Below are 27,917 nucleotides of genomic sequence, written 5' to 3'. Positions count from 1 at the left end.
ATGCCAAGAAACTGTCAGCTGCATTGGGAAGTTTTCAAACAGGAGGACTTCTGCTCTTTGGCAGGTCTGTCTCATCTCTGAAACATGGACAAGACACCAGTATGCCAGGCAGAACACTCTAAACCCATGCTTTCAGTATGCAGGATATGTGAAATACTAACAGAAAACAAATGGGAAAAAGATTTAAAAATCAACATTATTAATGTTGAGACTATTAGCAGATATTAACGTGTTATTTTTAAAACATGTGCCAAATTGTGCAAACGTGTTCCTGAACCCTTGTGCCCTGGGGCCTCCCAGCTCCAACAGAAATGTTGCAGGTATAATGGTCAACACAGAGATCAAATCATAGCATGTACATCATCATTTTTTACATGAGTGTCCCTTAAGAGTCTTCACATAGCTATGAAGACAGTTCATTCATCAGAAGGAGACAAGCAGACTTGTCTTTAAACAAGGTCAAGAAATAATGCCTTCACAAATTATTTTTTTTACTCAGACTGAAAAGTACTTTTTTGTAAACTCTAGAAGATTTATGGAAAGATGACAAGGAACTAAAAGCAAAAGCAAGAAGACAATACAAGATGAACAGACCATAACTTTATTGGAGATATACTCAGCTACAATTATTACAAAAAACTATTAAAGGTAATTGTGATCCATAAGGTGCAGATTGCAAACTTCTGCAGCATGATTACAGTATGAATGAATTACATTTTATGTCCCTTAAAGACAGCTGCAGCATGTGATGGTAAATATTTTATTGTCCATCAAATTATATGTTATTCATTCTACTTGATTTTAACCACCTTTTCAGTCAAACTATATACAATAAAAATGCCTGCAATTTCCAATTCTTGTTCACAAACATTTTTCTCTCCAACTTGCTGCTGCAGTAAATTCTGAGTGCATCTACAAAGCAATTAGTCTGTGGTTGCCTTTCAAATAAAAGAGGGAAAAACCCCAAGGATTTCATTGGATAAAATTTATTTTTAAGAAATGTAGTAAGCTTTGACAGAAGTTAATTTTAACTGCTAGTGGAGTATACTACAATGACCTCTAGATACTTGCAAACATAATTCAGATAGAGTTACAGTTGACATTTAGATTACATTTCATGGTCATGAACTGTAGCATTTTAAATTTTAAACCTAATGTGAAAGTAAAGAAATTAACTTCTTGAAATTAGAGCCATTAGAAAAGGATTAACATCAGTAATTAAGTACCAAAAATAAAACTCCTTCTCTTTTCACTGATGTAACAAACACAGAGATTTCCAAGGCGATGGGGCTTTTTTGGAGGGAACCCCACCCAAAACACACAAACCCAGAATACTGTCAGACAGAGGCGAGTGTAATATCACAGCAGACCATGGTGCTAATTGTCAATTTTGGATTACATGTGCTGCTGTGACTGGGATGTGAACATTTCACCTTCTATACAGGTAAAATACATGGAGCATGGTTATGTCATATACAGCAACATAAAAACCACATTTTCAGTTTATGGTCTTTATTTGCTTGCTAGGAAGAAAACCCAAACTCTGCAACATACGTATAAGCACAAGATCGTCAGGTATGTAAAATAATGCAGTTCAAATGATTAAAATGATACCACATCAATTTGCACCTGCTGAGGATCTGGCACCTCATCCCTGGGCCACCACTGAATTCCTTCCCAGCACTGAAACTGCTTCCTGCCCAAGTTCTGTACTCTGCAGTCACAACATACTATCTTGTAATAAGATTTAAAAAGAGTAGGCTTTTTTTCTGTATGGACTTTAGCAGCATCAAGCTGAACAAACACTTCAGAAGTCACTACTGAGCACTCAATATTTTAAAGTGAGCAGAGATTTAGTTGAGGTTGACCAAATTACTAGGGGCTGTCTTCTTGCAAAAACTACATCATGTGCATAATATGTTGGTTTGTTCAGAGATTGGAGTGTCAGAGGTCATTCTAATTTGAACTACTTCACATAACAGTAAAATGATGTAGTAGAAAAACAATAGCTTTAAAATACAATCAAGAGGTTTTACACATCTTTGTTGTATTTTTCCACATACAGTAAAAATGCCACAGACACTACAAATGACCTATTTAAGTTGTGCAAGTAAATGACACATTGCAGGCATTATAATTATCTTTTTCAAATTCAGTAAATCAGAACAGCAGCAAGGCCAAACCACATTTTTCCTCTCTGTTAAGCATTTTTTCCTTGAAATGAGGTAAAGCATGGTACCAAGTGCAATGCTTATTTGTGCTACATGAACAGAACAGCGCAAAAAAAGCCATAAAAATAAAAACGCAGCATAGTTAGGAGGACTGTTTAAAGTACAGTATAACAGGACTTAGATTAAAAAAACAAAACAGAACAAGGTTCATGCCAACTAACCCCCACACTATTAATGATGAGCTTGTGTGGTTGCTTTTGAAGATGGGTTCCAACAGTCCACTTCCACTTGTGCTTATAGCATGTCAAGTGATTTCTATCCCAACCTTCAAATGATCAGATTTAGGTCTTTAATAGCATACATTGTTCAATATCAAAATCGTATCAACTGCAGGGTAAAACACACAGATGTATAACATGGAAACTAATACGAATTTTCATCTCAAAGGATAAAAAATATTTCAATGAGGTCACACTGGAAAACATTATGGTATTTAAAACGCATTTTAAAATGCTTCAGCAGCAGAAACTACTTTATAGTCAGCCACTACACATTTCAGATTTCCAATTAATAGGCTTCATCTAGTAACAAAGTGATCATTAAATTATTCTGAAACACAGAGCAAGTTCAGTTCACTTTCTTTGCATTGAAGCACTCTGTAGCACTTAACTGTGAAGAATCATCTGAAACCCCTGAGAATCTATAACCTTGTAACAACCAGTAAGAAATTTTAGGCATTCAAAGACCAACAAAATTTAGTTTTTTGTAATGCAGTTAGAACTACTTAAGACTTTCTATATTGTCTGTCTATCTGCTGATCAGTATCAGGCAGAAACACAGAATTGTTAATATTAGTGACCATGTATTTTTTCTAATTTTTTTCATGTCTACCACAAAGGGAAAGATGTAACTTAAATTGGTGAATATTTTCCTTTTTTAAATGGCAAACTCAAAGCAATTTACTTCTGAAAATTTAGACTGCATGTTTTTCATGTTCCATCTCATTTACATTTTGTTTTATTCACATCAAAACTTTCAGATCTTACACTTCCCTGTTACATTTCCATGACTGAAGTACTAAGCAAATGCTAGAATTTTTAATAAGCCAGTATTTCAAGTCTCCATCTGACTATGATAGCAATGCTGCTTTCAAATACAAGAATGGTCCTTTGTGCAGAATGAAAAATGACTGAGATAGAAAATACATGAACTTTTGAAAACTGTATTTCAGAAAAGCTTAATGACTACCCCTTGTCACTAAGGCATTTACTTAATTTTTTGTTAAGAAAGCAAGAGCTGACAGTTTTCATTTTGTTTTAGTGAGCATCTGTGATGAAAGGAATAGGGTTTAAAAGCAGGAAATACAGTATTTATTTGTAATTTAATACATAAGACACAGCATCAAGTTCAAACTACTGCGCTGGAAAACGTTAAAACACCTTGCTCTGCTTTCTCGAACTTCAAGCATAATTAACAGGGCATAATTGCAGCAAACCTCTACTGATATTGGTGGGAATCCGAGACCCACAGCTTTTTTAAAAGGTAAATTAAGAGGTATTATAGTTACAGTGCAAAAAATTAAAATTTCAAGCATAATATATAAACATAGCACCAAAACAGAAAACAATGCATGCAAAAAAAAAAAAAGAAAACCAAAAAACCAAAACCCCACAAACAAAAAACCCCAAAAAACAAAAAAACAAGAAGGAAAAGAAAAGAAAAAAAGAACTGAGGTATTTAAGTGAAGAGTGCCTACAAAAATCTAATTAAAGAAGTATAGGCAAAGCCTAAAAAATAAAAGTATGATTTCCCCCCCAACCCCAGTAGACCAAAACACCAATGAGCTAGTTTCTCTAAATTAAGGACCTAAATCACAGATGTATCAAAAGTACGGCAGTTATATCTCAAACATCATCTTCCGTGTTATTTAACAGCACAGCTTTGGTAGATGAAATATGCATGCAACTCTGAAAAGTACAGTAAGAAATTTACGTGGAAATATCTAAGTGTAAAGGTGCTCTGTTTGTTAAATATGTAACCAATTGACTATAAAATCTGCAGCATATTTTAGGTGTGATATGTCTAAGGTTATTTTGTCAGAGTGACAGTTTGCACTGTGCAATTATTCATTACTGTTTCCAGTATTGGAGCTATCTAGCTTGCAGGTTTGTGTAAAATTGGAATTTCAGCCAAAGACCACATTTTTTTATGGTATAAAAAAAACTGTAGACTAACCACCTCCTCAGAATTGTTAAAAATAACCTAATCACTTATATATGAATACAATTTCTATTATAATCCTGTAATAAGTCACAACTATAGTAATGAGTTGTACTGTAAATATAGAGCTGTATCACTGTAAAATGCATAACAAAATGAAGGGAATGTAAAACAGTTTGTTCCAAAAGAGATCATAAATTAAAAATTATTAATGAGGGTTTATTTAATTTTAAGGCAAGAACCTTTTTTTTTTTTATGCAAGACTGTGTGGCATAAGGAAACTGAATTTTCATTCTACCAGTATGCCAGCCATTTCAATTAAAATCTGTCCCTAACAAATAAGTGCAATAATGATTGGGAATGCCATCTCAATGTAAAAAGATGACATGGAGAGAAAAAAAAAAAAAAAAGAAGAAAAAACCAAAGAAACAAACCACAAAAAGAAGAATACTGGCACACTTAATTCTTTCTTATACCAAATCATCCAGTACAGTTTATCAACTGCTTTATGACTGGCACTAGTGCACAGATTGAAGAATTTCAAGATTACTATATATAAATCTAGCAACTGCATTAGGCATAAGCTCCCTGGCCTTCTAACACTAAGCAAAGCTGTACTGCCAATAAAAGTAAACCAAAAAGACCTGACAACAGTTATTCTGAACACTTGCTAAATGTCATCATTAAAGCACTCTTGTGATTAAACAAAGCAGAAGTGAGGAAAGAAGACAAGATTGTGTTTGCGCAAAAAACTATAACTACAATTAGTTCCAAAATTTTATACATGTTAAATGTTTTGTTATCTACTCTGTTATCAAACAAACTTTAAATTCTGTCTTCCAATTTGTTCCTCTCAACATCAGCATTTTTAAAAATTTGCTTTATTTGTATGTGGGCTTTTTCCCCCATTTTATTTATTTTTAAGAGGAGTCTCAGCTGTTTGGGACCTGAGGTTGATTTGCTTTGAGGCTTCGTAGTGCTCTTCTTGCAGCTGCAGATTTGGCAATCCTGTAGCTTCTGCCGACACCTTTAAACTTTCCCTTTCCTACAACTTCCACTGTTACTCTGACCTTTCCATCGTAGGTTCTTTCTGCAGGACTGCAAAAATATACACAAGAATTACTCACTACTTAGGCAAGGTGATGTGATATAAGATACCTACAATATCTTTTCTACAGAAGCTAAGGCAGTACAGTTAAACAGAAACCATTACTTTTCTCAGAAAGTCATGCAAGGAAAAAACACAAATCAGTGAACATAGTGACCATGCTAGGTGCTTAGTGCAAATGAAATTAAAAAAGTAATTTGAGACATTTAAAAATCCTCAGTAGTTTATGAAGCACAATTTTGAAACATTTTATGGCAATGAGTACCAAAGGAACTGTATTCTTACCTAAATTTGGCTGTCTCTGGCTCCATCTCCAGTAGCTCTCGCACTGGGGAACGGGGCACATTAGCAGAAAATTTTTCTATTTGAAAAAAATAAACCAAAAAGAATTAGCTTCTCTTTCTCTTCATAGCAGATGGTATTTAATTAAGAATTTTTTTTCTGAAAGCTGACAATACCTATTAATGGCCTCATCATTGGATAGTACACTTGCCAAACCATTTCCAAAGACATTCCACTATCCATATAAATGGCACCAGCGAGGGACTCAAATATATCCCCCATGGCCTTTGGTACTTCAATGTCTTCCTCTTTTTCTTCATCTTCTTCAGATCTTCTGAGCTGTTTGTAATTAAAAAAAAAACCAAAGGGGGCAGGGGGGAGAGAGAAGGGGAAGAGAAAAGAGAGAAACAATTGCTTCTTTTAAAATAAAACAAAGATCTTCAGAAATTTAAGCTCCCTTACATCCCATCCTGAGCTGCTTCCTTTAAGTTTTTCATTGACAACTTTCCACAGTGAAATTGTTCTTTTTTTATTCCCCAATGAAATCAAGTTGCTGGATATATCATTTTTCAAATGTGGGGAAAAAAAAAATCTCAAACACCATTGTGTACAGAGACCTTACATGCTTTGTGAATTCCTCCTGTAATAATTTTGTAGTATTTTACCATGGGTCTCTGTTTTCCAATATGAAACAGACTTGGCTCTATCAGTTAATATTAGAAAGCTACTCGTAACAAAGGAAGACTTTATACATTAAACATCTCCTAGAAGGAGACTTTAAAATCTGTAAATCCAGTCCCTGGATGAAAGTCAGATGTACCTTTCCTTACCTCACTTACCCCAAAAGACAAACATGAAACAAGCATCAGCAAAATAAACTTCTAATCAGACTGAAATAACAGGCACACAGGTATTTTTGAAAGGTTGCAGGCAGGGTATAAAATCTATACTACTAATTTCAGACAGCAGTCTATTCTTGTTATGAAAATTAAACATTCAGTACATGTCTTAAAGATTGAGCTAATATTATTCTTTACTAAAAGCACTTTGAATACATATAGTATACATTCACCTAAGTCCAAAAAAAGTAACATGAAAACAAAGGTTTTCAGCATTAGTCTCCTCTGCCTAAAGAGAAATAAGCTTCCCCCAGCATCCACCCACCTCACTCCTTTTGGCCCCTGCCTGGGTTTACAATCCAATTCAGTGCTCTAAAGAGTCACTGTAATACTACATAAACTAGTCCCACCCAATAAAAAAATAAAATCATACAAGTGAGAGCTGATGTGTACACACTCCAAATAGGAATTTTGATGTTAAAAAACAAATTCAACTGCTTTGAATACCATATTTCATACCAAGTGCAAACTGAAGCACTTTTGAGTTATACTGAAATAACAGGGGAGTGAAACTAAGAGCTATAAGGCAAAGGACAACAGATGTTGCAGGAGTGAGATTTGAAAAAAAGAAAAGCAGATGATGTGGAGACACACATGGAAACCAGTCTAGCTGGCATGAGCTGCAGAAACAAAGACTCTTGCATTAACTCTGATGAAATAAGAGTTCCAGTAATTCAGTGCCAGACCAAGATAGGGAGCAGGCGCAGGGAGAGCAAAACAAGAATTTTATTTGAAACAGCTAGCACACAATTTGGTTGCAACTTCAGTGGAAGTTTCTAAGCAATCTTCTTGCTTCCCAGCAAAAAATGAACAAAGCTAAAAGTTATTACACTACGAGGAGATTTTAAGAGAACTTTTTTGCCTTTTCACTTATTTTGTGAACAAGGCAGGTAACAGAGTTTGATCCTCTGATGTAAAATAATTTATACTATCTAAATTTCAGTGATAAACGTCTTGGTGTTTTCTGAACCTTCCTGTAAAACATAAGGATTTCACTCTGCAACAGTGCAAGGGCTTAAAACTGAAATATTTTGATTCTCAAGCTTTTAAATTGTATAACTGAAATACAATTTCAAAGACAAAGATAACGTGCGTATTTACTGCTGGACTATTCCCCCACATAATACTTTCTAAGAGACTGGTAATTTTTTCAGATGATAAACTATTAGGGTTTAAGTCTCATTTTACTGAATAAGACTTCTAAAGAAAGGATAATGAGAAAGTCTGTCTCTCAATCTTATTTCACTCACAAGGTCCTTACTCTCAGACATTTTCTCAACAGCTTATCTAAATGAGTTAATTTTAGTCCATTCTCCAGCAAACAGCTCATTATCATTAGCCTTCCTGTACAGAAAAGATATGATCTGGGTTTGCAAATCTTCAATTAAACTATTTTTCAAGAGACTTGTTTGAAAGATGCATAAATGCTAGTAAAGATGAAGCCTTCAGGAGTATGTTAAACACCCCTGAGTACAGTGCAGTGACACCTGCTTCAGCAGAAATCAGATGAAAAAGAGGAAACCTCTATCACTGCACTACATTAAATAATTCCAGCATTGTGCCAAGGTAGCACTGCTCATGTTGCATGTTCCTACCCTCAACCAGCATTATGCAACTCTGCATCACAAGTTCACCACATAGTAGTGCTTATCTGTCAGCGAAGAAAGCAAGCTAAGTATTTCATCCCCACTACTGCAAAAGCAAAACAGTAACTAATATCAAGAGTCATCGAAAAATCTAGAGACAAACTAATTTCAACCTAATTATTTTCTGAATGTCTCTACACTTTCTGAAGATTTTATTTTACTTTCATATTGTACGCTTTATTACTGGGACTCTGCTTCTGTAACTGCTGTGTGTGTAAAAATAAAACATCACAAAAATGCTCATCATGCTAAGAAATAGTGAAATACTTCAAATCAGATACTGAACACATTTCTTCTACTTCCACTAACCTCAGAATCCATTCCTTGCATTTCATTCTTTTCCATTTGAAACTGCACAAAGTCATCAATAACATGAAACAGTTCAGGAGAGACAGCTTTGAAGTACTTGTGGTAGTCATACTTTACAGCTAATGATGCAAAAATGGTATTATTGACTAGAGCAGATCGTAGGTCAGTAAGAACTCCTGGAGAGTGTTGCCGTGGGTCTTCATAAAGGTGCTTGGTTATGAGGTAGTCCAAAATTGCATCCCCCAGGAATTCTAAGCGCTGGTAACAATCTTAAAGTGTTGGGAACAGAAGAATGTACAACAACACAATGAAATTAATAGGCCTTTATGCACAGGAGGTTCGGTTGTCAAGTTCACAAACTAACCCATGCTCAGAGAAGACAATCTGATTTTTAGAATGGTTATCTTCAGGTTTAGAGACTGTTGTTGGAAAGAAGTATCAGAGAAAACAGAAATTATATGTATAATAAAGCCCACTTTTGCACCTAGTGTTAATTTGGCAGGCTAGCAGAACATTGTTTATTACCAATTAACACTTTTACTCAATGTCTTCATACTGTGTTGAGAAACATCAAAAAAGTAAAATGAAGATACTCCACCAAGCAGACTGATTTGAAAACAACAACAATCACACCTCCAAAATAAAAAAAAAAAAAAAATCTATGTATTAAAGCAGTAGGAATACACAATCTAATATTTTTAATCAAATCTGCCACACATTTAGATTTCTAAAAAAGCACTGAGCAGATTCCCATTCAGAATGGGTCTTTTAAACTGGAAACTAAATTTGCCAAGCCTTTTTCTGTCTGGAAATTAACAGAGCATCTAACTGGAGACCTTTGGAGATCTATTTTTAGAATATAAACTACAGAAAAAAACGCTCCTACAAGCCAATAGGAATAGGAGGGTAGAGAGGGAAGGAAACAAAATTGCTACAAAAGTAATATGAGAGTAAAATGGCTGGTCCTAAGTTGCTTTCAGGGCAGCTGAATCTAACATGCTGCTGTGTCTCAGCTGCTCACTACTCCTTAAAAGTTACAGGTAGCAGCAATTCACAGTTGTCTTACTTGGTAAACAGAAATGGAATAAAATTTTTCTGCCACCAACAATATAATTTCATCTAGACACTACAGCTCAAGGCTTCTGTGTCAGTATAGATATAGAAAGGATTCGTCTCCCTTCTATATGTATAGTGGAATAGTTGCAAAAGTGAATATATATAGATGTAGTATTTATAGTATATCAGCCAGAATGAAAATCCAAATGAGTTTTCTATGATTTTTCACAACTGTTTCTCAATGTACTAACATTTCAGAATGACTTAATTAGAGCAGAGCATTCTTACTCCTTGGAATACCAACCAATTCACTGGGTAAAAATTTAAACTACTGACTGCAAAGGAATTTGCCATTTATGTCAAAAAGTGTTGGAATTTTACCATGGTTTGTATTCAATTGCATTTTATCATAGGAAAGTATTTAAGTTTCAGAATGAACAAATACTAAATTAGTCAGTATAAGCAAAAGTAATTCAAGAGCATTACAGAAATACAAATTTCTATTTCTGTAAAATATTTTATGATATCATGTACAGAAGCATTAAGCAGTTAACCTGAAATTAATATGCAGCCTGCATTAGTCAATCACTTCAAATTTTGACTTAATATTTACATAATAAAATGCCTAGACTTAAACCAAGCCTTCCAATTCACAACTTCTAACAGAAGTCTCTGTATTTTGCTACCCTTATTCAGTTAATAAAAATTGTAAAGTCCACATTTAATCTCCAGAAGTACAGTCAAAGGGTAATATTCTTGGGATTAAAATATGGGACAAATTTGATAAATACATTTGCAAAACATGATCACTACTGCAAGTGGTACACTGCAATTTTCCAGAGTTTTACAATAACTTACTTTAGCTAAGGATCTGAGTCAGTCATTTACAACCAGTGATACAACATTAGAGATGAGAAATGCTGTTTCAGTAAACCTGTTCTCTGTATCAAGTCAAAATATGAATAATTGTAGAGATACAGCTTTGATAAGTATACACTTCTAAATAAGGTATTACTTTGTAAAATTCCATATTCAGAAGCTATTGACTTCCCAAAGTACCAGGAGATGTCTTGGAAAAGACTACATAAGGGAACACAACAAACTACTTCTCTTACAATATAGAAAAAAAATACCTTGTTTCTTTTAGACAACTTACCAGTAATGGTATTATAATGGTATGAGGCATGAGTAAATGCCTGAAGAAGATAAGCCTTGTTCTTAAAACTGTAGTTTATTTTCTTCTCAAAGTTTTCAAAACCAGAAATAAGATGATTTAGGGTTTTTTCAGCATCTGGGTGATCAAACATACACCTCGGTGGAATCTTCAAACAGCCATACTCCAGGTCTTTATACTGAGAAGGCTCTGAATTAGCTACAGAAGCAGAAACAGAGTTTGGTGAAAGATTTTTCTGCTCCCTGTTACAATTCTCTCTAGTGGCACACAAAGTACCTTCCCAATCAGTCTTTTTAATTACAGGGAGCACCTTCAGCCCCAATGAACACAGGAAAAGCTGAGCAGCTCTTTCACCACAGCTGGTCAGATAGCAGCCCAACAGGGCCTCCACACAGTCTGCAATGCTTTTGTCAGCAATACACTGCTCTGTATGCAAGTCATATGAGATAGACTGTTTTCCTGCATCAACACCACAGTTTTCTTCAGATGGATTCCAGAAGCCCACTACAAAATCATCCTCTTCAACAGCCTTGCTAGGATCCAGATAGCACATGGCATCCCAAGAGCTATAGTCAAAATCATCAAAATCTGATGAAAACTGAACATTACCCAGGGATGACTTTTTGGGTGCTTTCCACTCATAGTTTGAATCAGTGGTTGAAAAGTGTGAGAGAGAAATTTTCTTCACAAAAGCCCCTGATCCCATTAACATGTTATCAATGAATTTGATATGCTCCTGATCATACTCCAGAAAATCATCTTCAAAGTCTGTTTCTTCCTTGGGTAGCCTCCACATTAGGTCTTCATCCTCTTCAACAACATAATTATCAAGTTTACCATTAGCCAACAAGTTCTCCTTCGTCTATGAAAGAACACAAAACATATGGTACCAAAAAGGGAAACAAGAAGCTTTTGTTACAGAACTGTTAAGAGAGTGAGTGGTGTCTGCTAAAAAGAAAACCAGTTTTTAAATTAATGTTCCTGATTACATTGTCTGATCAGATGCATAATCCACCCTCAGTTAACACCAGCATTCTAAGAGTAGAATAATTGACTTGGAATACAAATCTGTACTACTAACCTGTAATAGAATATGTTCTACATACAATGAACAACACATTTTGTAGGAACTCATGTTTATACTTGAATGTGATGCACATGCAATTTTAAAACTACTAAAAATTACATACTTGCACATCACCATAAACCAAAGAAGAATTCTATAATAGCAAATTTAGAGAAGTACAAGAAACAGTTTTGGGTGCATCCTTCTCTCTGGCTGCTAAGTAAGGCTATTACAAATATTTAATCAATGTCATTTTGAAGATTCTTTCTATAATCCTTCTATGGCAAATAGTAAGGGGCTTGCAGGTCTTACAGTAGTCACAATTGCAATGATCTCATTTTTGGGAAATGCAAACAGAAAATGCACTCAGGTGAAAGAAATGAAAGAACTTCTTTAGCCTGGTCCTTCAATAATCATCACTTGAAGCATCAAAATACACTTATCTATGCTCACAAACGTAACTGCAAATTATTTAAGTCTTCCTGGCAAACTAGTATAAAGTTTAATGAATCAGTATAAAGTTTAATGACTTTTGTGTTATAGATCAAAATCAGTCACCAGTTTTGTAATACTGACATAAGTACACACAACAGTAACACTAATAGTGTCTCTTGTCTTTTTGCTGCTCATATTAAGCAAACTGACATGGATGTAAATTATAAATTGAACACAGACATGCCCAAGCTATACAGTGCTGTACACTTTGCTATGGCCCAAATCCAGGAAAGCACTTAAACATATTAGTTAAATGCACAAGTAATCTTCCTAACATCAAAAAGACTATTCACAGGCTCAGCTGAGCATCACTGAAGTTAGTGGGAATTCTGTCACTGAATATGACAGGAGCATAGAGGAGCACAAAGTGCTTTTCTGGATCAGGTCCTGAAAGCCAACACCATTTTGAATCACGTGGAACAGCCTCAATCTGTCCTCAGTCTACGTCACATGGAAAGTCTCAGTCACTTAATCTTGCAAACCTGTGAACTACCACTGGGGGACCTCTCCTCTTGGGCCAAATGCTCAGCTCTAGAGGTGTGGATGGGTGGAAGCTGTAAGGTGCACTGGGCAGCACTTGAAACTACCTAGGGACCAACCAGATCATTACATTCCTCATCAGGATGGAGCAGGTTTAGTCAGGTTCAGTAATGAGAGCAGAGGGAAAAGTTGCTGTAGAAATTTGTAATTTAGACACGGAAAAAATTCTGGTTTGAAATAGTTATCAGTAGTATAATGTTCAGAATATGACTAATTTAACTAGTTGCAACTAGAAATAGTGCTGATTTTTTCCTTGTTACACACCACCTGTCTTATCTGACACTCTGAAACCTGTTTCTATGAACGATTCCATTGTGAAAAGATTTAACAAATGATAAATTTCATTTTTACAACCATTTTGAGCTTCTTAAAATACAATTAATTTTAGTTAAAAGGACAGCTACATGAACTACCCTAATCCTGTTGTTGCATCATTTCTTGTATAAAAAGCAGTAAATAATGAGAGTGAGATAGATAGGTAAATAGATAGTAAATAGAACTGTTAGGAAGCAATTCTGATTGTTGGGATTTTTTTCATCATTAGGAAGCATTTCAAAATAATTCAGTGAACCCCAGAAGAAAAACTTTTTTTAAAGCACATGTGACTGATTCTGAATAAGTTGTGGCCACTTAGAAGCTGAAGATACATACATGCAAAAGTGTTTTGGTTTTTTTTTTTTCATACTTTTTTCAAATCAGCTATTTGATCAAATGAACAACCGAAGATGCTTCCCCTTAATTAAGCTTGATAACACAAAAAATACCAACATTTTCCCTGGAACATTATAACAATAATTTGCCATAATGATATGAGCTTTTTAGCCCCAGTCACAGACCATCTGCCCACGGATGTAAAGGAAATTTACATCCAAGAAAGCAAAATATCTACTTGGCACAAAAAAAGTCACTTCTCAGTTGTATCACTATCTGCATTTTGGTATGAAATAGCATGTTTTATTTACAAATAAACAGTGACCAGCAAAGAAGAGACCACTGAAAAGTTTGAGAACTGAAAGCTTTTTAAAACCAACTACTAGCTCCTGTTTAATGTGCTGTCTTATTTTTAGAAAGGCATAGCAGTAAAGCTTGTTGAAATAAAAGTCTGGCATAATACAGAACACCAATAAGGTTGTTTTATTCTGCAATAAACATTTATTTGAACAGCACATCTACCTAACAGTCCTCTCATGTGCCCTCTGGTGGTTCTATAATCTCTAGTCTTCAGAAGTAGGAAAATGAAAAAAAAGTCTCTCCATCCCCTTCCCTCAACCTCCGAACATTGAAGATGACGCTACTGATATACAGTGAGTTTAGCCAAAAAATAATTTGAATTGTTCCTCATTAAGCTTTGTAATTTAAGATTTTAGTGATAGACAGTGAGGGTGTCTAAGACAGCATTGTATTTTGGATGACAAGTAGCTTTCAGTCACACCCAAGTCGTAGTTAAATAGCAACAAACCCAACACTCTCTCAAGCCAGTTCTAATCTTCATTCTGCCTGAGCACTATGAAAGACAGCAACTCCTTTTGATACATTCTGAAAAGGTGAGCTCGTTAGCTATTAAAACATTCATCTGAAAATATGTATTGCAGCAACACCAGCAACGATAATTCTGTTTGAAATTTCAAAGAGAAATTTCAGAAGAACTCCTGAGTGTATGCTAACTACAAGCAAAGAAGTTTTTCTTCTCTGCTTTTCTATTAAGATACACACTCATTACTGGATGACTAATCAGTAAATTTCCTTCCTTTGGCTTCTATTAAGTATCAGGCTCCTATCCTCTTTAAGTGATAGCGAGGATTTAGAAAGCTTACAAAACACAGGTTTATTTTTTTCCCTGAAGACATAGCAAGTATCTAGGGGTTGGGAGGAGGTAGGGGGTGAGGGAATAGAGACATATGAATAACTGTCTTCAAGACAGTTAAAGTCTTACCACTTCATCTTTCTCCCACTTATCAGTGTTGCTCTTGTCCTGGTTTACTATGTAACCAGGAGGAAGCCAATTGACAGGGGGATCAAAAATCGATACCACCATACGACTGGGCAGTCCTTTCTTTTTTCCAAGGCGATACAAGTTACAGTTGCTGACCTTCAAGAAAAACATTCTGATAAATCTCTGGACTTACATTTATATAAAAAAGGTTGAAATGCACAAGGAGCAAAATAACGTCAAGCCAGATATTGTACCTTTCTTTAGTTCTCCAGTACTAGTTCTTTTTAGTTCTCTCTTTAGTTTCTCCAGTTCTCCAAGGGGAGACCAGCTTGCTAAACATTGTACAACCAATTCACAGCAAGGCAGAGATTTTTTTTTTAATTTTTTAAAGGCCAAGCATGTTAGACATGACAATCTCATTTACAGAAATTCGAAATATTCTCTTTGCAAAGTGAAGTTATTGCTGCTCTTAAAAGTAATAGTAAATATAACCTTTACAAGTGTGATTTATTACTAATGTTAATATAGGTAGAGGTAAAGATTTGTAATATGAAACTCATTTTAAGTCATAATCCTGATGTTATTTTGACAGCCCCTAAAATTCTTTAAAATATTTTAAAAGGGAAAAAAGCACACATATACACATAATTCCTTTTCCTTTTTAACTATCACTTCTGATCTTAATCCCTCATTTTAAAACACACTTTCCGTATTTCTTTTTAAAGTCTTTAAATTATAAATTGAATATGCAATCACTTCCTTTATTTGATCTGTGCAACTTATTTAGCTCTCCTAATTTTCCAAAATTAAACTACTCAATCACTTAATTCTCAGTGATGCATTTTATTATAAGCAGACAATCGAATCTTTACCATTTAATTCATGTCATCACATTATGTGGAGAAAACTAAACAAACTTTCACATGATTGATTATTCTGTAATTTAAACACAGCCAAACAGAACCAAGGACTGCTCACTACTGTTTACATTTACTTTAAAATACTTTCAAAAGTTCTGATGTAACATTTTTTGTTGTTTCATTTTTACTGTCCCTGTGAGATAAGGCTACAATTTTTCAAGGGAAGTAGTGGCGTTTTTTTGAAAAAAAAAAAAAAAAAACCAACAAAGCCCACCACCACCCAAACAAAAAACAAACAAACAAAACCCACCAAAAACAAACAAAAAACCAAGCAAAGCCCCCCCCCCCAAAACCCAAGAAACATACAAACAAAAAAAAAAAACCAAAAAAACACCACAAGGAAAGGTCAAATAAATCTACAACCTAAGGCTCTGTGCTGCTTGCTAACTCACACCTTCATTCAAGTGCTCCTGTTAGCTTCAACTCAATACAGCTGTCTCTAATGTTCACTCCACCAAACACAGTCACTAACCAGAACTTAGTTTTATTCAGTCCCATCCCTTCTTAGGACTGCAATCAGCTGGCCTAGATTTCAAAATGAACAGTAGAAAACAGTTTCAATCAACCCATTCAGTGTTGTTATGGCAACATTAATCCTGTAGTCCTGTATTTTTACTCTTAGTGTATATGCTACCCAATGCATAATCAGAAAAATTGTGTAATTGAGTCAAACTGTTGCCATTCTATCCTTTACTAAAATTTTATGTACATATGGCTTGTACCAGCATGCCTTTTACATAATATCACTGGATTGTTACTACTTACTTTTTTGCTTCTCATATATGACAGCCGTCCCTCATGAGCATCAGGGTAAGTGCAAAATAAGTATGTAGTGATGGCATGCTTTAAAAATGAATCACCAAGCATTTCTAGTCGCTCCAGATTAAATCCATCACTAGCATTTGAAAGAGTCAAAGCTTGCAGAATGAGACCAGGATTAGGACCAAGAGTTTTTGAGGAGTACCCACTGGAAGGGTTATTTTCAGTATCTGCGTTGTCTTTTGAAAGATTAATAGCTTTTGAAGTACTGGTGGTCACTGCCATTTTGGGGCATCCATCTGAGGTAGATCTGTTAGCATTTCCATCAAGGTATTTATTACTCAGTAGAGTACATTCATTGCTGGGCTTGGGCTGGTTCTCACTGCTGTATAAATTCTGAATGGGATATGAGGTAGTTGGTTGCACAGGTATTTCCTGCCTGCAGTAATTCAGCTGATTTCCTTGGCAAAAGTCTCTGTTAACTAAATCACAATTGCCATTGGCAAGATTTTTATTATAAGAAACACCATTAATTGCTGCAAGTTCTGCGGAGACATCAATTTGTAGTTTACTGGGTGACTCATTGAGCAATGTTCTGTAACTCACAGACATTTGGTCATGGTTTTCTGCAGAAGAGGTTCTATTAGCACCTTGATGTGCAGCATTTTCAGGGACTACAATTGTGCTGTGCTTACAGTAATTTTCATTCTCTGCTAAAGAGGAGTTAGGAATAGAGATGAAGGATTTGCTGTCAATAGACTTTTTCCATCCGAAGTCCAAGTTAGGATATCTGTAAAGATACATACTGACTTTGTTAACAAAAAAATTATTAAAACATGACTATACGCACATGTAAGTTTAAAACAAGCCATGTTCTTCTGAAAAGTAACAGTGACTGCAGCATCTAACTTTACGGTTCACAATTCAGTCTTTTTTAACTATATTTCCTGGAAAATTGATATGAGTTAGAGGGTATTAGTTTCAAAATTCATGCAGTAATGGTTGAGTTTTCTTACAAAGTCAGATATCATATTGGGAAAAACAATTTAAAAATACATGCCTGAAATCTGCAGGAAGTGATTTAACCCCTACACCAGCATCAGTGGCTGTTTGAGCTCTTAGTTCCTCTGCTGTCAAGAGGCAGTGCAAGCGATACAGGATGCTGGGGAGGCAAACTGCTTTTCTCCACAATGACGCTGGAATAGGATGGATAGCACAGAGCTCTGGAACCAGTATCTGGGGAGAAGAGGGAGGAAGGAAAGAATTTTACCTATAAAGGCAGTTATTAGATCAAAGCTAAAGAGAGTCAACTTGAATTAGATGCTTCTATTTTACCTGCTTATTCTGCAAACTTTCCCACTTTGCTTTCCTCTTTTCAGCACTGCTTAGTGGAAGCGCTTTCCCCTTCTGATTCAGATGGCGAGGAGTCAAAAGATTAAGTCTAAAAGTCATGCGAAAATACTTTAGAAAGTTTAGGCTATTAAGTTCTGTTCATTAATTATGAACTTGTATTAAAGTAGTAGCTTATTCTTAGTATTCAGCCTTAATGCATTGTGATGTGACATCACAGCTACCCCTGGAAAAAAATGGACTCAGGTTACAGTTGTTATAAGTTAAATACCCTCAAGAAAAAAATAATCAGTAAATATTGTGGAAAACAAGTCCTCAGCTTCACCCTGTATTTTGTTTTTTTTTTAAAAGACACTTTACTGTCAAATTAGAAGCAGATGCAAAAATGACTGTTATTACCTTGAAGATGTGTGGTCCACATCCAGCAGTGGCTGGTTGAGATTGGTCAGATCAAGATTATACTTGGTTTTATAATACTCAGCAAAAGTTTCGTATTCAGGGGAAGGGAATTTACTGAGTGGCGTAAGATCAGTGTATACATCAGCTACATAGAATCGATGAGGCTGATCGAAATTTCGATACCTAAAAAAAAAAAAATAAAAAAATTTAAATATTTTGGCATATGTTGCAGCTTAAAGTAAAGCCTGTGCTAATTCTTCACATTCTAATGTGGTCAGGCGATAAAAAGTTAAATAGCTCATGTGAGGTTTTTGGTTGCTGTTTTTTTCAGCTGTAGAAATCATTTGCTTAGGTAATTAAAATACTAAAGTCAATCAGTAGAAAGATTCTTTTAAATGGCCTTTTTCACCTGGTAATCTTTCCATCTACCAATAGTATACCTTCCTTTTGCAGAGCTTTGGTGTGAATAAGCAGTAAAAAGAGGATTCTCACCACTCAATCTTCCAAAATTAAAATTGGTTTCAGTAGGTCAGCTATTGATGGAACGGCAATGTTTTATCAGAACACTACAGAATTTTGTGGTTTATTCTACTGTTCTTAATAAAAGGTAGTCTTGGGAGGCCTGAACACCTAAATCTTACTATGTAAGACTAACAACTGACTAAATATATTTAAATTATTTGAGACACCACCAGATACTTCCAGATTGATACACGCATTTCTTTCAAGCACTTCTGTTGCAGATAGTAACATCTGCTTATTACAAGTGTTTATACAGTAGGTAGGTACCTGAAGTACATATAACTGTACTCACCGTGGAATGATAACCGCATCCTGGTAATCTTCTAACTTGAAGATAAAAGGCATTTCTTTTGTATATTGTGTACTAGGAATGCCTGTACGTGCCTCAGATTTCTCAATGTCTTCCATAAACTTAAAGTCAATGTCCAAAGTGCTGGAGTCATCAACTTAAAAACGAAAATGCATAACTCAGTTATTCAGGGGAGAGGTCTTTGGGCTGAAATTTTCTGGGAGGCTGTAAATAAGTGTGGGCTTTTTTTTTTTCTTTAATCTATGTACATATTTGTTTACCTCCAGAAATTTCAAAATGAGACAAAAAAAAGATTTTAGACCCTTATGGAGTCAGCTGAAACCTACTATATATCAACTTACATCACCAAGTTAAAACTAATTTGGAAATGAAGTAATAAAAATTTAACTGACAAATTTTCATACTGCCACATATGGTACTATTTCTACAGATAATGTGAAATTTAACATAACAATTAACAAACATGTTGCTAAAGGAATTCAAAGTTAGTATTTAAAAAACAAGAGCTCTGTTCTTACCAACATTAAGAGGTAGAACACAATAGGCTGAATCAGCTTCTGTGGGTTTGAACTCTAGTGCAGGTTTCTCAAGACGAAGAATATGTGAAAAAATGTACTGGTGGAGTCGTGTTATCAGCTCAAGCATTTGCAGAGACAAAGTAAAACCAGACTTCTTAAGCTCAATAGATATTGTAACCTCTCCAGAGCGAGTATACACAGGAAAGTGAGGAATCTAAATAAGAAAAAAATCAGAGGAAATCAAGAGAGAAAATCCAGAGTAGCATTGCTCTACAGAGCACTCGTTGTTTAGCTCAGATGCTGAGGTATTGCTTGTCTGAACTAATAGCAAAATGGATAAAAATTTTGACCTTTGATGACCTTCAAGTACAGGCGAAAATTTCAAGACTTCAGAATGACTGATTTTTAATTATTTTTTAATAGTTGCCCCTTGCATTTTAATACTCTTTATATAATACCAGGAAAAAATGGAAGTACTCTCCATTATGGAGGAAGAAACTCAGCAATATTCCTAAAATGTTTTCTTCTGCAGGCAATAGAAAATAAGCTGAAAAATATCTTCCTCAGGGGAACCTCATTTTATTAAATTTTTTCCATAGCCAATTTCAATTAGCATAGCCTACATTTTCTTGTGCTGCAGACTAGAAATGCTGAGAGGACTTGTTACCATAGCTTTCATATAGATGAGGTAAACCATCTCTTGTAGCTAATACACTATTCCTATCAAACCTCAGAAAAAGAGAGGAATATTTTGAATTTGCCATTGCAATATACTAAAAAAAAAAAAATCATAAAACAAAAGTTTGACAAGTATAGAACATATTGTTCCATGACTTGAAGAAAATGAAATGGTGACTGGACTGGATGTGTACTATTGTCAATTTTCTCAAAGTTTTTCGTCTAGGGGTAGGGAACAAGTAGAAAATTCCAGACTAGGAATGTACAATAAGGAAAGGCACTAGATTCATTACCTGAGGTATAGGTTTGGCTGTCAATATGCCAAAACACCTTGTTGTATCCTCAGGAGGATACAGCTTTCGTCTCCTGAAGTTGAGCTCATCAGGAAGAGGAGTTGTCAACACCATCCCTATTACATACAGGTAACAGGGCTGATCAGGCTTGGGATAACTATTCCTCAAACATTCTGGAATCTAAAAATCAACAATGGAAAAAAAAAATTTAACATGATAAAATCAACAAAATTAATCTCAATACTATTCTAAAAATAACAAATAAAAAAGAATCACTCTGGAACTTTTCTCTCTTAAGCAAATATGTTTGGTCAGCAGCCTGGATTGGCAGCCATGAAAGCTGGCCAAACACTTGCATCAAGGGAGCATGAGGCCTCCAGATCTTATTATTTGCCAAGAGGAAATGTGTATTACATCCCTAAATTTCCTCTGTATCTACCCTCTGTTAGAAATTAAAGCCTAGAACACAGACACCACTTCAACATAAATACAAATGAAGTGTTGATGCCAGTTTCCAGTAACTCTGCAGCACACTTTACTTCCAAGGCGTTTGGACCTTAGTAGTATAAAAGGAAAAAATAAAATTAAAAAAGAAAAACATGCAGTTTTTTTCATGTTTGCGCATCCCAGTAATTAAATTTTCAAATAAGCTTGGTTGAACTTACAGCTTCACTAACATGGATTCTTTTGCCAGCACAGCTATTAAAAAGTATTAAAAATATTTTTTTATACATTTGGGACCAATGCAGAAAATTCAGCACACTGCCTGTTTGCTTGGGCATTATACTACAGTCTTTCTAACAACAATTCAAGCTTGCAGATCTCAGTACTCACAACAGCCACATGCACTTAACTGCTGCTTGTATTTGTTACAGACTTTAAAAACCATGCTTCATGTTTGGTAGGAGTTCATTACTTTATAGAACTCTAAAGTGATCCTTCTGTTCATGTAAAGCTAAACTTCAATACACAAAGTCCTGGAATTCAAAATTATACTGTAGCAAAACTTATGGTCTTGGCCTAATGGAAAATTACTTGTGAGGTTAATAACTATATTAAGCCCAAGAGGATCTTGTAGACCTTCAACATTTGCCAAAGCTTCTTTTCCAGATGTGAAAGTTGGGACAAAAGCAAGGAAAAGTGTTCTTGGATTCTGCATTAAAAAAACAAAACTGAGAAAGAATGATTCATCACTTGACAAATCAACTCCTCTGAATGAGAGATAACAATAATGCACTTTACAAGTAACCTCTACTCCAACAATCACTAATGAGGCAAAAGGATTGAGAAAGACACTTGTAACAAGAAGCACCAAGAAACTGCAAGATTCAAGTGCTCTGCAAGAAAAAGGTCTCCTCATCTGTCACTTTCTCTGTAATATACTCTGTGCTACCACAGTATTCTCTCCTAAGCTTTCCTACTAACAAATTATTTAAACTACTAATAAAATTGGGTGAAGCATGTGAAGGATGTCAGCAACAGAATTACTTCAGTGTTATAATAACTGAGGCTGTCATGGATGTACAATGCAACATGAAGCCTACTACTATGAGCATACACGCTGACATTCCTACCCAGTCCCTTCCAACCCAGCCGATTCTATGATCCTATGACCAAACTATCACTTTTTCTGAAGAACACTAAGATTATTTTAGAAGTTACTGTGCAATCACAGTCCCCTTCCCCTGGAGGTGTTAAAAAAAAGTGTGGATCTAGATCTTTAGGACATGGTTTAGTTGGCATGGTGTTGGGTTGACAGTTGCACTTGATGATCATAAAGGTCTTTTCCAACCTTAATGACTACATGATTCGAATCAATTCTGAATGAGCTACCTCTTCTAGTCAAAGGACCCTACCAGAAACTGCAATAACTGCAGGAGAAAAACAACTGGTGCTGAGTAGTTGCAAAATACTCTGAGAAAGCTTCTTTTCCTTTTTCTCTTACTTTTCAAGTATTTGACATTCTCCTGTAAATAAGAGGCTCAATTCTACAAACAGATGTGGCTGAAATCTGCTGTACCAAATGAATGGCTAAGTTACTTAATATTGTAGAGCAGTAGGAAGTATATTATGTCACCTCTTCAGAGTATTAAGTATAATATTTGGAGCTACTTTAAAGTTAAAAAATTAATAAAACTATATTTGTTATTCTAGATTAAATCAAAAGTTAGGAATTTTTGTGCTAGATCAATAAGGTCACCAAGCATACAAAAAAAAAAAAAAAAGAAAAAGAAGAAAAAAAAAAAAAGAAAAAAAAAGTGGTTAGCACCAGGCACATAACTGGGCATCTCCTTCAATTATTTGCCTACAAAACCAGTAATTCTTCCTTTGCTCTAGTATTTTTACCATAGAACTTAAAAGATTTTATAGCTTATTAACTGGGAGGAAAAATTGTCCTGTATTATTTCCATACTTGGCAAATATAGACAACAAACTTTACAGAAAGTGTACATTCTTTGAAGTACAGGCACCCTTCCAAAGCACATGGTCTCACAAGCTCATTCAGGTAATTGTGCAAGTTTCCAGAGCTAAAACTGCAAAATATTTGCACTACAAATTAAAGAATTGGCAATTTTGTCTTATCAGTACATAAAACATGAATGGAGATATGGACAGCAGTGAGTGATACTAACAGCTTTAGGATAGCACTGTCTTCTTTTTGTAGAGCCTGGCCTTCCTGGTACATTAGTTTCTTCTTCATCATGTAAATCAAGCTCCTCCTCATATTTAACCGTTTCTTTACCAACTGGCATCAAATGATCATCCAGTTCACCTGAATATTATGAAAGAGTACAATGAAATAGCATAATGAACATTATGCTATATAAAGCATATGTAAAAGTAAAGCTTGGTTACTTCAGATACTAATACAACAGTTGTGATTGCTCATGAAAACACCTCACTCAAGATTTTTAAAATACTGCAATGCACCAAAAATATAACTTTGCGAAGGGTGTTAGAAAGGTTGAATTTTTGGCAAAAGTACTAATTTATAGCAAAAACACTGAAATTTTAATTAAAATTCAATAATTAAAATATCAAAGGAAAATAATCTTTTTGCCCATGAAGAACAACCAGTGACTGAAATACATTCATTAAAAATCTCTCACAAGGAGTTATGCCATTAAAGAGGAAGAGGTTGTATTTCTGTCTTCCTAAAATGGGAATTACTGTTGAGCATGCACTATCAACACCAAGTTGAGTCATCATGGTGTTATTCTTGGAAATATCTATCCAGTCACCAAAGGTTTAACTTGGACAGGGAAAAAAAAATACAAGCTCCAGACCTACTTTTTTGTTTTTTGCTTAAAAGATACATAAATACTTCTGTACTTCAAAGCACATGTAACATGTAACTTTATAAAACATTCCACAATAAACAACGTGCTCCATTATATTTACTTGAGACAAGAGAGTTGAAGTAATCCTCTAATATCCTATTTTTGGAACATGACATACAATACAGTATAGAATACAATAAATTTAGAGCTTAAAGAAACAACAACAACACATTCTTTTTTTGGCTGCAGGATGCAGTCCCTGAACAATAAACAAAATCTTCCAGAGAACAAGACCTTTTTCCTTTATTAAGTATATTCAATGTCAGAATCTGCTTATCTTGTGTTAAAATTGCATTTGCTGCTTAAGACAAGATATGTCAAACAACAAGATTCCCCTGGAAAATTTAACTTTAGCTTACAAGGTATAAACTAAATTCATAAGTACACCATCACATTGCAAAACAAGAGAACAGAAGCTATTAGAAGATGCCTAAACCAGAAATACATGTATATTCTTAACATCCATACCATGCTAAATTTTTCAATTAAAAAACATTCTTTACCAAAGATGAGGTTTTTTTTCAGTTCTTACCGATTTTGTGCAGCTTTTCACAGCAAATAAGAGCTACAACTCTCTCAGCCAGTCTTGCACAACTCATTGGGGGACCCTACAAATGAAATATTAAATATTTCTTAAATATTTCAGTTAGAAGATTATTTATTATGTTTAATTACTTTAACACAAACATTATAGTTAATTTTTTTAAATTATGGTATTTTTGAGAACATATTTAGGCTTATGGTGGTTTTCCACAGATGTCAAAATCACAAAATTAGAACAACTCAATATACTACCAATCAAAACCAAAAAAGGATGTTTTCTTACAACTGACAGAAACATATGAAAAAACAAGGCACTGGGAAGAATATCTGAATATTTTTTGCCTTTGGAATAAACAGTAACTGCTGGAAAACATTACAAGAGGAAAAAAACCAGGCACATAAATACAGTTACAGAACTCAATACAGGAAAGGAAAAAGTAATTTTCAGGAACCAAGTTAATTCTAGTAACAGCACAGATATATATACCAACATATTCACTGATTTTCATGCCTTTTGTTCCCCAAATACCTACAACAATTGAAGCTCGAAGAGGTGAGTTGATTGGCAGGTAGAGAGTGGAGTAAAACGTGTGATCAGGTAGTTCTCGGGTTTTACACTTGGGAGCCAGATGTGTAAATGGATCACTTGGTAACCTAGCACAGTACCTAAGTTAACAAAGAAGATTTTACAAATCATTAGCAACTACAAATTGAAACCTAAACACATTTCAATGAAATTATGCATTACTGGTGTTGGCACAGAAGATGATCTGAGGTCATAATGAGCACTTCAAGGGTACACTGATGACCTGCATTAAACCAGTTACTGAGAGAAGACATCAAAATCCTTCACTACAAAGCTGGTCTCCAGCAAGATGGTTCCAAGGCTGTACAAAACTACTCCATCTCAGGCCCCAGACTTTGCATTTGTGATTAATTAATAATGTTAATTAATTATGATTTAATTGTGAATTAAACACTATTTGATATTTTCTCTCTTCAGCTACCTCAGAGGGTGAAAGGAGTAGGGATCCAGCCTCTTCTCCTTGGTGGTGTGTGATGGGACCAGAGGAAATGGATGCAGCCTACACCAGAGGAGGCTTAGGCTGGATATTAGGAAACATTTTTCTCTGAAAGGGTTATCAGACACTGGAGTAGTCTGACAAGGGCAGTGGTGGATTCTCCAACCCTGGAGATATTTAAATGGCAGGTGTACCTGGTCCTTAAGAGAAATGGTTTAGTGGTGAGCTTAGAGTGTTAGCCAAAAGGTTGGACTGGATGATGTTGAAAGCCTCTTACAACCAAAGACATTCTGTGATTCTGTGAGCACTAAATTTATTATCAAAGCTAGAAACTGCAGCATAAAGATCCAAAAAGAAAACTATCCCTTCAAATTGCTGTGACCCGTTTCTTTATGTGAGAAGATCCTGTCAAGAATCTTAAAAGGAATGTGTACAGTGCTCCAACCTATGCTTCCATGTGGGACAGACTAAGAAACTTTTTATTCAAAGAAAGGAATTAAAAAGTAAGTATGTCTCTCTTACCTATTTATGTGTCCTATAGCAGTGTTGATAGTAACTCTTGGGCTGTTCTCATCTGGCCTCAACACATAGGGTGGAAATATGTCATCATCATCAACAATGGATTCAGTTTCACTTTCATTGGCATCAACAGATTTTGAGCATTTGTTTCTGAGGATCTTAACATTTCAAGAACAGAACATGATTAGATACTTTTCTCTTAAAAAATACTGGACACATTTAGCAACACCAGGCACACGCTTTTTGCCACATACCTTCTCAATTGCTTTGTATGTCTTAAGATCTTCTTCAAAGCTTTTGATTTTGTCTGTATCTGCTAACATAATGTAATTAGAAATTGGTGCTCTGGCTCTTCCTTTTGACTGCACATAGGAGCGGTATTCTGTAGGCAAATCAAAACGCACGACCAGGTTGCATTTGGGTATGTCAACACCCTCTTCTACAATACTAGTAGCAATAAGTAGGTTGGTCTCATGAGCTCGAAATTTCCTAAGAACCTGCAAAAATCATGACAACAAATTTGACAGATTAGTCTCAGATCTGAGTTCATAAGATTCGTCAAAAGCCAATTAAAAAAAATGGGAATTCCAAAAACTTGTCTTAATATGCAGATAGAAGACTAAATCTTTCCAGAAACACAGCAAGAATATTTATTATAACAGGCAGATTTCTAGGAATCAAATCTAGGATGCGGAATTACAAGTCCAATAAGCTACTAGAGCCACTAGCAATAGGGAGGACCTATTCATGCACAATTTTTCAGCTGGAGGGAAAAAAAAAACCAAAACAATATTGTAAAAAATTTTGGGGATTTTGTTATTTATTTTTTTTTTAAACTAAGAACACTGTATATCCAATATGTATGCATATTTGTTTAACCACAGGTATGGGCTTTCCTTGAACTTTCAATCACCATGCCCCAGACTGTTTTGTTTATAAAGACAAATACACACACACAATTTTATATTTTTATTATATAACTTATTATATTTATAAATATATTTAAATAATTTTATATATTATAAATATATTTTCTTCTTTTTATTAAAAAATAGAAATTTTTTCTTGAAGTACCTCTTCCTGTTTTCTGAATTCTACTTCCATCTGCTTGTTACGAGGCTGGTTCTTGCCAATGCCATGTCCAGTTATAAAATTGCTACTGATGTAAGCCAGTTCTGGATCTTGCTTGCCAGCTTCTTTTATCAACCTAAAAATATTACATATGTTTTTAGAAGTCACACAACCCAGAAACTTCAAGACAATCTTGAAGACAAACTGTAGATCTTTTGCAAGATCTACATTAAAAGACAAAAAATGGAAGCATGACAATTAAGCCCTTCTTACATATAAATTGACTGTAGTCATCTCTAAAACCAGTAGTTCAAGTAGAAATCTCTGCAAGGATAACAAAATACAGACTGCATGCATACATACTCAGCATGAGTGTGCATGCATAACAAGCATTTCAGACTTATCATGGTAAAATCAAGTATTTTTAAACATATCCGTTACTCTAATGCTCCCTGTTGTTAAGGCACCCTCCCTACTCACACTCACTTTAGTTAATCTTGTTTTCTATATATTACAACAGATTTTAGAAGACATGTAACTGCTCTGTGAGTGACTTATCTTTTTTCAATACAAGGTGTTAATTTTTAGGTTAAAACTTAAACTGCTGTTCTCCTTGGCATTAAAATAGTCTGTTCAGGTGTATCAATGACAAAAAGTTGATCTGTTTAGGCTACCCTGAGAGAAGTCTACTACTTTGGAAATTAACCCAAATGTATCTACAATGGGAGGATTTAATCCATTGCTTCAAAAGGAACACTGAACAGGGAGGTAAG

The 27,917-nt window shown here is 34.9% G+C and overlaps 1 protein-coding gene across 7 annotated transcripts in view; it reads right to left on the bottom strand.

Annotated features, from left to right (window-relative positions):
• Positions 1–580: 580 nt before the first annotated feature.
• DICER1 (dicer 1, ribonuclease III) overlaps positions 581–27,917 on the bottom strand; it is a 59,178-nt gene continuing 31,841 nt past the window's right edge. For all 7 annotated transcript variants that reach the window (XM_071745677.1, XM_071745682.1, XM_071745678.1 and 4 more), the window contains 20 exons: positions 27,148–27,280; positions 26,328–26,570; positions 26,077–26,231; positions 25,066–25,198; positions 24,522–24,597; positions 23,282–23,421; positions 20,649–20,828; positions 19,678–19,891; positions 19,142–19,295; positions 18,328–18,510; positions 17,914–18,019; positions 17,639–17,814; positions 16,585–17,368; positions 14,900–15,055; positions 10,848–11,727; positions 8,636–8,904; positions 5,958–6,120; positions 5,785–5,860; positions 3,010–5,489; positions 581–2,951 (listed from right to left, as the gene is read on the bottom strand). In XM_071745677.1, the coding sequence (XP_071601778.1) occupies positions 5,324–5,489; positions 5,785–5,860; positions 5,958–6,120; positions 8,636–8,904; positions 10,848–11,727; positions 14,900–15,055; positions 16,585–17,368; positions 17,639–17,814; positions 17,914–18,019; positions 18,328–18,510; positions 19,142–19,295; positions 19,678–19,891; positions 20,649–20,828; positions 23,282–23,421; positions 24,522–24,597; positions 25,066–25,198; positions 26,077–26,231; positions 26,328–26,570; positions 27,148–27,280 (4,387 nt within the window). In that variant the 3' untranslated portion in view covers positions 581–2,951; positions 3,010–5,323. The remainder of the gene's footprint in view (positions 2,952–3,009; positions 5,490–5,784; positions 5,861–5,957; positions 6,121–8,635; positions 8,905–10,847; positions 11,728–14,899; positions 15,056–16,584; positions 17,369–17,638; positions 17,815–17,913; positions 18,020–18,327; positions 18,511–19,141; positions 19,296–19,677; positions 19,892–20,648; positions 20,829–23,281; positions 23,422–24,521; positions 24,598–25,065; positions 25,199–26,076; positions 26,232–26,327; positions 26,571–27,147; positions 27,281–27,917) is intronic.

The sequence above is a fragment of the Heliangelus exortis genome, chromosome 5, assembly GCF_036169615.1.
Source record: "Heliangelus exortis chromosome 5, bHelExo1.hap1, whole genome shotgun sequence".
Lineage (NCBI taxonomy): Eukaryota > Metazoa > Chordata > Aves > Apodiformes > Trochilidae > Heliangelus > Heliangelus exortis.
Note: the sequence above shows the minus strand (reverse complement) of the source record. Positions and strands in the feature narration are given on the sequence as shown.